Source organism: Juglans microcarpa x Juglans regia, chromosome 2D (genome assembly GCF_004785595.1).
Source record: "Juglans microcarpa x Juglans regia isolate MS1-56 chromosome 2D, Jm3101_v1.0, whole genome shotgun sequence".
Classification (NCBI taxonomy): Eukaryota; Viridiplantae; Streptophyta; class Magnoliopsida; order Fagales; family Juglandaceae; genus Juglans; species Juglans microcarpa x Juglans regia.
In genome coordinates this window covers 41,985,374-41,996,862 of record NC_054596.1, presented here as the reverse complement: position 1 = coordinate 41,996,862, position 11,489 = coordinate 41,985,374, and the positions used below count along the sequence as shown (strand labels likewise).

Sequence of the window (11,489 nt, the reverse complement as noted above, 5' to 3'; positions counted from 1 at the left end):
TAATGTATAATCACTTTACTAGATATTCTCTACACTATGACTCGAGATATATAATTTTTCTTTACTATTTTTATATTTATCATATGTAGCACATTTATAGTTTCAAAATGATAAATTCCAAAATTCCTAAACTTCAATTTCAAAAAAATCATCCAATAGATTACACTGGCGAAAAATAAAACAATAAGATGGAATGGGAGATATAGTCATTTATAGCCCACTGTGACGATTCAGACCTCGATCAACATGGTTTGGAGTCCTCGATAACAGTCTGATGTGGTTGTACGGCGTTTGTACATACATTCATAGTAGTGAATAGAAGATAAATGTAAGAAAAATAAATAGAAATAGAGACACATAGATTTACGTGGTTCGGCACTGAGCCTACATTTATGAGTCGTTTAGAGGATAAATCCACTATGATATGACAGTTTTACAATCTTTCATCATCGTTGTACAATAAAAATTAGAGATCTATTTTTTGGTAAAAATCTTCTCTCTGAAACTCTCATCCTCAGGTTGAATAAGTTGAAGAAGAAGTTGAAGTTGTCCCAAAATCCCCTTCTCGTTCAGTCTTATCCACTTTTATCCTCTGCCCCATCCTCCTTTACGTCACATATCTCCATCATTTATGTCACATCCCCTATTTTTTCCTTACACACTATCCATCCCTCAGCCTTTTGTCTCCCAATTTCCTTCTCTCTTTTTTCTTTTGATGAGATCCCTCCTTATGGCTGAGCGTGGTAAACCGTATTCGGCCAATATTTTTATCTCGTTCACCAAGGATTATATAGATATATATATATATATATATATATGTATATATGTATATATAGAGAGATCTTAATCTCGATATTAAGAAGATCTTTATAATAATGTTCAAGTTGAACATCAAGTTGCGAAAGATGGGAGGACAACATATGAATTTACGTGAACAACATTAAATGATATGAAATCTACATGTTATGTCTCCACCACTCGTTCAAATTTCAACCATCCAACCACACATAAGAAATACTTATAAGGTTTGATCAATAGTTAAGTTTAGAGGTTGGTCCATAAGTCTTAGGCCTCGTTTGTGTACAAGAGTATTCGCAGATATTCTCAAATATTTCATTTCCAAACATCACTTATATAGAATATTTTTCAATTTCAAATATTTAATTTGTTTTATCTAATAATCACAAATTTTCTAAACTTTTAAATAAAATATAAAAAATAGACTCTTATACACAAAGGTTAGCTTAAAAAGCTAAGTAAGACTCTTGTATTGCCTTAACCTCCTACATAAAGGTTGGTCAAGGAGACCAAGACAATACACTTTTGTAAATACAATTATAACAAATTTAAAAACTATGTGATAATTATGGTTATATTTACAAATTTTAATTTACAATTTAAACTCTATGATAATTTGGGTAGCACCCATAGTCTTCATTGTCATCTAGATTATGGGACAATACATATTTGTTAAGCTTTCTGCTTTAAGATTATGGTTTATTATTATGCTATCAGCAGCAGATTTTAGAATTAATAGTGGAGACAAATTCCTTGTTGTAAATTGGTTTAACAAAATATAGAGCCTCATTGGAAGTATTTTGATATGTATCCGTTTTTTATTTCATCTTGAATTAATTCATATCTATAGACAAGGGAATAACTTAATTGATGTTTTGGCATATTTAGGAGTTGATGCTTATTTTCACTCAATTTTTTACTTATCAAAACACTTATATGGTGTGTGTATATATATATATATATATAAAAAGCAAGACTCTCACTTTAGGGACTTTTTTTTTTTTTTGTTATCGATAACTAATGATTTTGTTTCATTATCAAATATAAAATTAGAGGATAATAATATTTGGTGAAGATTTCGTGTAGAGTAATTATAAGTATAAGTTTCAAATAGATAAATTACATACGAGTATTTTGTAAAAAAAGTAAATCTCACTAATAAATAATAGCCTTTTTACACTTTTTGAAAGTGTGGTCTACTTTTTTGCAAAGGTTTGCGTGAGACTTGTCTCCATCCGAGGCTTGTACAAATAATTTTTCTAATGTATAATATGTAAATTAGTTGTGTATAGTGATTTCCATCGGGTTAAGGATAAGTTTGGGAGAGATGATATGATAATTTTGTGAATAGTAGTAAGATAGTTTGTGAATAATAGTGAGATAGTTTAAGTAATGTTTTATGAGATTTTGAGAAATGAGAGAGAAAATGTTGAATAAAAAATATTATAAAATTAAAATATTATTAGAATATAATTTTTAATATTATTTTTATTTAGAGATTTGAAAAAATTGAATTATTTTTTATTTGAAAGTGTGAGGGGGGCAAAACACCAACACCTAAAGATCAAGCCCATCTCACCTGATTAGGAGCTAGAGGACAAGAGAGGACCAAAAGGGTTAGGAGGCATGAGACCTTTAAGGGGTTAGGAGGTAATGTGCATGCAGGGGCTGTCAGGGGAAAGGGACAACAAGAGGCATGGGTTGTTAGGGGGCACAATCAGACATGCAAGATAGGCTTGACCTTATCATTGCAGGGGCGCAAAAGGGAAAAACAATTAGATAAATGGGTGGCTCCAGACGACTGCTAGGGGATCTTCTTCTTATTCTTCTTCAGTTTTTCTTCTTCCTCTTCGACTTCTCCTTCAACCTCAGAACAGGGAGTTTCAGCGAATGGTTTTTCTTCGGTAAATGTATCTAAAGTCACTATTGTGTAGTGAGGAATGAGAGATCATGATAGATTATAAACAAGAATATTATAGTAGATTTCTCCTCCTCAAACGTCTGCGGACATAGGTATTATGTTGAACCACGTAAACTCATGCGTCCATTTATTTTTATTTTTCTACACTTGTTTTCCTTTCACTGCCATGGATGTAGGCACCGATACTGTATAGCCACACTGGATCACTTTCGGGAGTATCAGACCAAACCGAACGAGACCTAAGTTACCCTAGTGGGTTAAGAATGACTCTTTATTCCATTCCGGTCTGTTGTGTGATTTTTATAGTATTAATAAAAAATTTTATGAAAGTTGTAATGATTAGTTTAAAAAAGTTATAATGATTAGGAAGAAAATATTTATATTTAAATAATATTTAAAAATGAGATAAAAATGAAATGAGAATTGTGAGAAAAATATTTTTCCACAAAGCCCTTGAGTACGTGAAAATACCTTTGTAAGTTTGAGCAAAGGCCAAAACCTTTCTCAGAAGTTAAAAACCTTCCCCTCCGTCCCTTCGAGCGGTTCAGCTTCTTAAAACCTGTGTCACTCTCTCTCTATGGCGTCGCAACCCGGAAGAGGCGGAGTTTCCCTGCCGGAGAGGCGGGCACCGAAAAGCGAATCCAACGGCAGCATAATCTCGAAGCTGAGCGGTTCCCCCATCGTGTCGCGGGGCAGGCAGGCAGCTAGCGACGCCGTACTCGTGACCAGGAAGCTCCTGAAGAGCACGGGCAAGGCCGCGTGGATCGCCGGTACGACATTTCTGATCCTGGTAGTGCCTCTCATAATCGAGATGGACCGTGAGCAACAGATGAATGAGCTCGAGCTCCAACAGGCCAGCCTCCTCGGCACCCCGCCCCAGCCCCAGAAGTGAACCGAAACAAACGAGTATCGGGTCTGTTTGGCGACCATTGGGTACTGATCTTCAACTTAATCTGTGAGTCTATCAAGGATGTGTCGATTTAGAGAGAGACAGATAGAAATAATTTAAAAGGATTGTATGCTCTAGGGTTTGGGATATTGCCTATAATTTATGATGTTAGAACTAGGAGGTTTTGTTTTTCTCTTTTAAGTTATAAAATATCGCCATACTATTCTCTGTTTCCACGGTGATGAAATGCTTGATTGAGCATTGTGTCCTTTCTCAAATTTCTAACTCATGCTCTTGTTTCCTTCTCCAAATACTCTTTTATTATCTTATTACATGGGAAATCCGCATAATTTGTTATTTTTTTGTAGCATGATTCTGAAACTTTGTCTTGTGTTTTCAAGTCAACTCCTTGTACCGTAGCATAAGGGTTATGAATAATCTCTGTAGGTGATTGTTTATAGCCAAGCACTCTTCTGTGCACGATCTAGAACCACGTTTTCTGCTTGATGTATAATCAGTTGCATGCTATAGGCTTTGCAGTTCATTCGAAGTTTTCAATTATTACTATCGTCATTGAATTGAGTAGAATGTGAAGTACAAGCAAATATGGAGGATTTGCGAATCATGGGGACACAGTGACACAAGTTCTTAGGATCAATGATTTGTTGTGTAAAATTGACGGAGGTGAGACTTGAGTTATCGACAAACTTATATATCTAGTATAGTCTATAAAAACCAAGCAGTTTGTCCAGCCCGCTGTGAGGTCAGTTTCTTTACAGTTGGAGCGAATAGAAGAATTACAAATTCAGTCAATTCCTGTTTTTGAACCTGTGGCCATAAGTAGGCATAGTGAAAATTCGCACCGAATTCGAGGTTTGTGCTGATATAGTTTTCCCAAAAAGTTATATTGTTGGGTGAGAGAAAGGAAGAGGGGAGGCGTAGGGGTTGTTTTGAATGCACCTGAAGACATTTCGTATGTTCTCAAATATGGAATAATGCAGAAGAAGCAGTGGTACAATGTCAGTTAGCTTCAAGCTTGGTGATTTTCATGCGACTTGTATGACAAGAGATGAATGCAAGATCCACCAATGAAAAGGAGAAAAAAAGAGAACAACATAAACATTAAGGTAGAACCTTTTGGGGAGGGTTGGAATATTTAGGCATGTTTTCTGTTGCCAAATAACAGTTTCTGTAAAAACTGAATATGATGTTACTCATTTAAGAAATCTTTAATTGTTGGATTCTTGGCTCTGCAAAGCTTGAAGTCTAACTTTTTTCTTTTAATCATTTTTCTTTTATTTTTTAATATCCTTTTATTTTTTTGTTCGAAGTCATGGTAGCTGGTATTTACCTAGTATTTCAATTTGGTTTGCTTGTAAGAATGGCCTGTGATCTGTGTTTGACTTGTTAATTTTGATAATGGTGTATCATGCGACTTGCAATTATGCTAAGGATTAATAATGGCCGAATAACATTGTTAAATAGCAATTTCCTGCCAGCATGTCAATCTACTGCTGCATGGAAGATTCAAATTGGGTGACAATGCTGGAGGATTGAGTCAATAGAGAGGTAGACGAGTAGTTAATTTCATATGCCAAGTATCTCAATGGGGCAGATGGTTATGAAATCAATATTTAAATGTTTTTTTATCCTTTGCTTTCTATGCTTCCTTTTCCTCCTCTTCATTCATTCTCTGATACTTATTTTTTAGTGTGTTGGTTCGGAAATCAAAAGTCAGTGTTAACTCTTAAAAGTTAGGCCATGTTTGTGTGATATGAGGTTTTAAGAGAAAATGAAACCCTTAACCCTATGAAACCCCATACCCCCATCTTGGCCAACTTGATACAGTAATCTTTTAGGCAGGGACGGGTATGGGAAACATGCAGGTATATTGTCTAGTGTTCCTCATCTCTATTCTTCGAATCTTCTGAACTAGCTAGAACCCCATCGACCCATGTTTGAATATATTTTGAAGAGGCCTTTTAGTTCTGGTCATTCATGGGCTATTTTTCCATATTCAATGGCAGAGTATAAACTGCTCTTTCGGCCTTTGGTTAGGGACACTCCATCCGTGTAATTTTTCCAGGAAAATAAATAGAGTCTAAAGGAATAGATCATCTGGGAAGGGGTCCCCAAGGGTGATAGGACCTGAGACATTGTGGGCAGGGTGGCAAAAGCCAGCAAGACACAGTTCCTATCTTTGAATGGTCAGGGTGTCTTCACGCCCATTCCCCAATGCCCTGTCGGCGGTGTTAACCTGTCTCATGACTGGCCACTCACCCGCCCTCACTCCACAGAGCTTTTGTTCGTCGCAGAAGATAGTCTTGAGGTAAGTTTCGTAGACACAACTAACAAACTCTAAGCTTGGATGTCCCTCCCGACTTGCCACAGTTGTATCTACTATCAACTCTGTATTTTTCATTGGCATTGATGCTACAATCCTTGTGAAAGCTTTCAAAACTGATGCTAGGTACTAATCAGTTAATCAAGCCAGTCCCAGTCTTGGTCCCGGCTTACTGCTTATAAAAAACCAGTTCTGCTATATACATGCAGAAATTGTGCCTAATGTGCACCCCGCTTATTTTATTTAAAAATGTAACAGGGTCTCTTACTACCTTCCAGGCCAGTAAAGGAGTCCTGGGCAAAAACTGCAGCAAACAGCAGCCATTCATCTCCTGCCTTGTCTTCACCCCCCCCCCCCCCCCCCCCCCCCCTCTCTCTCTCTCTCTCTCTCCCTCCCTCCCTCCATACCCAAACCTTCCAAACAGGCTATATAAATGTCTTTTTACACTACACACAAACAGACCCTCTCTCTCTCTCTAAGAATGACCCAGCTGGACCAAAATTTGTAGAGAGGGAAAAAAGGAAAAAAAGAAGAAAAAAAATAATTGGAAGGACGGGAGGAAGGAAAGAAAGATATGTCTTCTATTGTCCTCCAACCACAGCTCTCAGAGCATTAGCATTGGTCTATGCATATGCATATGTAAAGTCATATTTGTATAATATGATCCTAAAATCTTCCACATTGGCTTATGTATATCTAAATATTTAATTACCTGTGAACAGTGCTTATCTAAATTTGGATAACTACTATTCATCCTATAAATCATATTTTAATCATTATTTCTCTCCTCTCGCTCTCTCTCTCTCACAATCATTTACTTTTCTCCCTCCTTCAACAAAACAAACCTTCAGGCTTCACTTGCACATTCATTTTATTATTATAATATATTATATATTTTTTTTTCATTTTATTATATTTTTAATATAATATATAAAAAAATTATATTTTTTATTATTGAATTTGTATTATTAATGTCAAATGTATGTAGTGGATGCTAATTACAAAATATATATAAAAAAATTGATTTTAACAAAAAAGTAATAATAATAAAATTTATTATTATTTTGTCTCAAATATGTATAAACTAATGTGAAAATTTTGCTTGACAAAGTAGATATGTATGCAAAATCAATGATAATACTCTCACCCAAAGATAAACTCTACTTTCCACAAATGCCCTTCTGCGAATCCCATCTTCGTCACTCGTTCCTCCCCTCTATCTCCAACCTTCATGGGCCTTTTTGGGTTCTTACATTCAAGCACTCCACGGAAAGAGAGCCACACCAAGATACACAGCCACCTTTCACTCTCTCTCTATAATCTCAAATCTTCTTTTCCTACTCCTATTGGGTGAGCTTTTACTTTGCAGTTTTGTTTGGTCTTGGAATTGTGGTTTTGGAAAAGAAATCAAGAAGGGTTTCAGTGGGTTCTCATCAATCATCAATCTTGACCTTTATATCTCTGAAAGTCCCAATTAGAATATGAAATAAAAAAAAAAGAGACTGTTGATGGGCATTAGATATTCAATTATTTTGTCGAGTTGATTTGACATGTGCGCATACTTTTACTTATTTTTTTGTTTATTTATTTATTTTTATCAATTTTATTAATTGTGACTCACCGGACCGCGTTTGCATGATTGTGCGGGTGAGATCACTAAGGTTACGTTTGAATGATGAGAATACTTGATAAGTGTTAAGAATATTTATAAATAATAATAAAAAAATAATAATAAAATATTAAAAAATAAGTAAAAAGTAATAAATAGTAGAAAAGTAAGTAAAAAGTAATAATAAATTAAAAAATAATAGTAAGAGTATCTCAAATACTCTCACTTGCCAAACACACCTTAAGTCAAGGGACATAATAAAAGTGAAATTCAACCTTAGTATTGAAATCTGAAACACCACCAAAAAAAAAAAAAAAAAAAAGTAATACTTGTTGCAACAAAAGTTCGTCTAAAGTGGTTTTAAACGTGGCGTTATGATGTTCTTTATCTTTTGTCGTGAATAAATGTAAGAACAATCTCAATCATGGACACATTGGAGTTTTATGTCGTTTTGGAGATAGATGGACTGCTTTATCAGTATTTTCTGTATCATTATTTTCTGTACTCGTTACACTGTTTCCCCAACCCACAAATACAAAGAAAAATAAAAAGAGGAAGATTTATATGCCCCATCTCATTGCTTAATTACCAAGGTATGAGGTAACAATCTCATTGAAATCATTTGAGGACCAATTACAAACTGCCAACTAAACATGGAAAAAGCATCAACATTTAATACTTTTAATTGAGATATTTTGGAACCCTTAGCCCTTAGGTCTCAAATTTGACAACTGGGATTTGGACACAAATCATATAGAAAAAGAGTTTGAGTGACGGAAGCAAGGTTCTAATAGTCTACCATGGCTTTTCTAGTTTTCTAACTGAAATCTAATCACAGGAGACTGAACCACCAGCTTGTTTTCACACACAAATCCACCAACTTGTTTTCACGCACAAATTCATCAACTTTTTCGGATCATTCAAAAAAGAGAAATACTTTAAACACAAATTGATTATACAATAAAGTAAATTTACAAACTAATGTAATTTGATGTAGTACGTCATATTGTAAAGTTACTCTTATTGAAAAGTAGATCTAACAAATCTAATAAAATAACATCAATTTGTTGGTTTATTTTTATGTAATCTCTTTGTATATGTAGTAGTTCTCAAACACAAAATACAACTATTTCAGGTTGGGATTTTGGCAAAGTTCTAAAACTTTGTCACTGATTACCAGCCAGCCAACCAAAATACATGCAAATAAAGGAAGTGATTATTACCAAGCAATGGATATACCTGCAGCAGGATAGATAAGAAGAAAAAACTGCAACCCAAGGAAGCAAAATATTGTGAGATTCACATTCAGCCTGGCTCTATAAGTCTTTGTACATCAGAACAAACTGCAATTAAAGTTGAGTTTATAGGGGATAGATATATCCTATCCCCTCCCTCACATTCCCCAATAAATTTCTGCCTAGCTTTTTCTCTCTCTCTTATACTGTCAAAAATCAGACCACCAATCTTAAAAAGCATTGCAAACTTCAAAACCCATCTCACCCTCTCAATCATCTGCACAAAAAATTAAGTTTTTGTTGTTTGCAAGATTAATGTGCAATTCATTACGATAAATCATATATTATGTATCCTTGAACTCATTCTAATTATTAAAAAGAAGAAGAAGAAATAAATATATATATATTTATCATTGTGGAATCTATTTTCAATAATGTATTCGATGTCACTTGCAAATAATTTTTTTTCTACATATTTATAGTAACCGTTCGATCTATGAACATATATAAAAAGTTGTGGGAGATTATATTATTAACAACGTAGCTCAGCCTCCATGCTTACCACCTCGTTTCTTCATCATCGATTTAACAAACAGGAAACAAACTATAATGAAGCCAAAAGCTGCCAAACCTCCTACTGCAAGAGCCACTGTCCTCTGTGTGTGTCGTTGCTCCTCGTTCCCTATACAAATGAAACATACCATTCACAGGTATCAAAAAACAAACTTTTACCCCTTAAGTTCCCACAGGAGAAGAGCCACCTAGCTAAACCCCTCTCTCTCTCTCTCTCTCTCGCTCTCTCCCCCCAAGTATAAACTGTTTTTTAGTATCTGTCCATGTATGAGGGGGAAAAAAGTAAAACACTTGCTGTCATTCAACAAATTAAGGAGATGAAACTTGCATATGTAGAGTTGATTAAGTTTACCTGATGATGAAGATATGCTGGGGACGCCATTTGGGTAATAGCTGTAGCTGACATAGCACTTTTGGAGATACACTTGCCCAGAGATGGAATCACCACAATCAGCTTTGGCCCTCTCCACTGCACTGCTCACACAATCCCCACAATCATCACTGCCCAAATCGCCCTCACACTGCCCCAACACATACACCGCTTCATAGCTCCCTGTGTAAAACAGACCCCCAGCGCCAGCACCAGTCTTAACCCCACTCTCCACCATATCAAAAGCCGTGTTCCTCTTTTGATCAAACCCAGCTTCACTTGCTCGAGTTGATCCACACACCTTGTACAGCAATTCAGTTTCAGAAACTTGTTTGAACCCAGCAACCTCATACCGCACATAACACCCGTTGAGTTGAATTCTAGCTGCTACAGCTTTGCCACAGCGCTTGTCTGCCGTATCTGATATCTTGCTCACGCAGTTGAAGCACTCGGGGAGCGTGAGGTCCCCTCTGCATTGGTAAAGACCCATGATGCTATTTTGATCTTCACCTGAGGTGGTAGAGGAGAAAGTCTTCTGTGAAGACAGTGAAACCAAAGAAGACAAAAGGGTCTTGAGGTTTTGTGAGTAAATCCCAGTTGAGTCCTGGAACTTTTGCTCTGCACAGCCCTTGAAGACCAAGTTTGTGTAGTCTGCTGCACTTTCAGCACAGAGAAAGAAGGAGGAAAGCATAGAAATAGAAAATAGAGAGAAGAGTGTTCTGGGCAAACCCATTTGGAAAGTTGTGAAATTTTTATTTCTACGCCATGGACGGTTTTGGGGAAGGTGTTGGGAGCTTGTAGTGATGAACGGGTGTCGAGTTTTTGAGTATTTCTATATAGAATGTTGGGGAGTGGGCTGGCTGGTGTTCTCGGTGGGGTTGGGAGCTTTCTGGGCAAGGTATTTTGGTCTTTCTGCCTCTATAAGTTTTGGTTTCTCCACCTCAAACGATTGTAAAACGGGCTGCCCTTTTTTTGCCCGATTGGGGTTTTTTTTTTTTTTTTTTGAATTAGTGATTAAGAAAATATTATTTAATAATATTGTAAATTTAAAAAAAAAAATATTTAAAAGTGTTAAAAAAATGATGTGAAAAAAAAGCCAAAAAATCTTTAAATTTTTTTTTTCACATCATTTTTTAACACTTTTAAATATTTTTTAAAAAAGAAAAAAATTTACAATATTACTAAATAATATTTTCTTAATTATTAAGTAAAAAGAAACTAAAAAAATTAAAATATCCAAAAAAAAAAAAGGTAGAGCCCAAAACGGGCTCCCTAACATCAAAATATCAATAATTGTACTAAAGTCAGATTATTATGGTGCCATGGTAAATGAGAATAGGGCTATCCATAATTATCCAAATAATAAACCATGTAGGTCAAATGAGATGAAACATTTCCCAAAAAACTATAGGGGCTGGGGATCCCTATACATAAAAGCATAAATAATGTAAAGTACTTGTTGCCCTGAATTTACTCCATAAGAATGCATTGACTATAACTATTAGTTCTTTTGGATAAATGATGAATAAGGTTCAGAAAAAAATGTTATTAAATAGATAGTATCTATTTATACTTAGTTTGTTTTCGTATATGAGATGAGATGAGATGAGTTAATATTAAAGTTAAAAGATAAATAAAATATTGTTAGAATATATTTTTTTAATATTATTTTTATTTTAAAATTTGAAAAAGTTAAATTGTTTATTTTATTTTATATGAGAATTTGAGAAAGTTGTAATGATTAGATGAG

General features: G+C 35.0%; 2 protein-coding genes across 2 annotated transcripts; one reads left to right on the top strand and one right to left on the bottom strand.

The window, feature by feature from the left end:
- The first annotated feature begins 3,197 nt into the window (after positions 1-3,197).
- LOC121250852 (mitochondrial import receptor subunit TOM9-2-like) lies at positions 3,198-3,840 on the top strand. The gene has a single exon (XM_041150083.1). It carries the CDS (start codon positions 3,297-3,299, stop codon positions 3,609-3,611), a length of 315 nt encoding a protein of 104 aa, XP_041006017.1. The 5' UTR covers positions 3,198-3,296; the 3' UTR covers positions 3,612-3,840.
- A 5,347-nt stretch (positions 3,841-9,187) lies between these two features.
- Positions 9,188-10,693, bottom strand: LOC121250811 (plasmodesmata-located protein 1-like). Its single transcript, XM_041150032.1, has 2 exons — positions 9,722-10,693; positions 9,188-9,478 (listed from the first exon to the last, which is right to left on the bottom strand). The coding sequence occupies exons 1-2, from the start codon at positions 10,470-10,472 to the stop codon at positions 9,342-9,344; spliced, it is 888 nt and encodes a 295-aa protein (XP_041005966.1). The 5' UTR covers positions 10,473-10,693; the 3' UTR covers positions 9,188-9,341.
- Between the last annotated feature and the right edge of the window lie 796 nt (positions 10,694-11,489).

Excerpts from the sequence above, each read along its gene's own strand:
- LOC121250852 (XM_041150083.1), top strand. The coding sequence starts at position 3,297 with ATGGCGTCGCAACCCGGAAGAGGCGGAGTTTCCCTGCCGGAGAGGCGG.
- LOC121250811 (XM_041150032.1), bottom strand. The coding sequence starts at position 10,472 with ATGGGTTTGCCCAGAACACTCTTCTCTCTATTTTCTATTTCTATGCTT. Across the intron at positions 9,479-9,721 it reads CAGCATATCTTCATCATCAG|GGAACGAGGAGCAACGACAC; the intron begins GTAAACTTAATC and ends TCATTTGTATAG.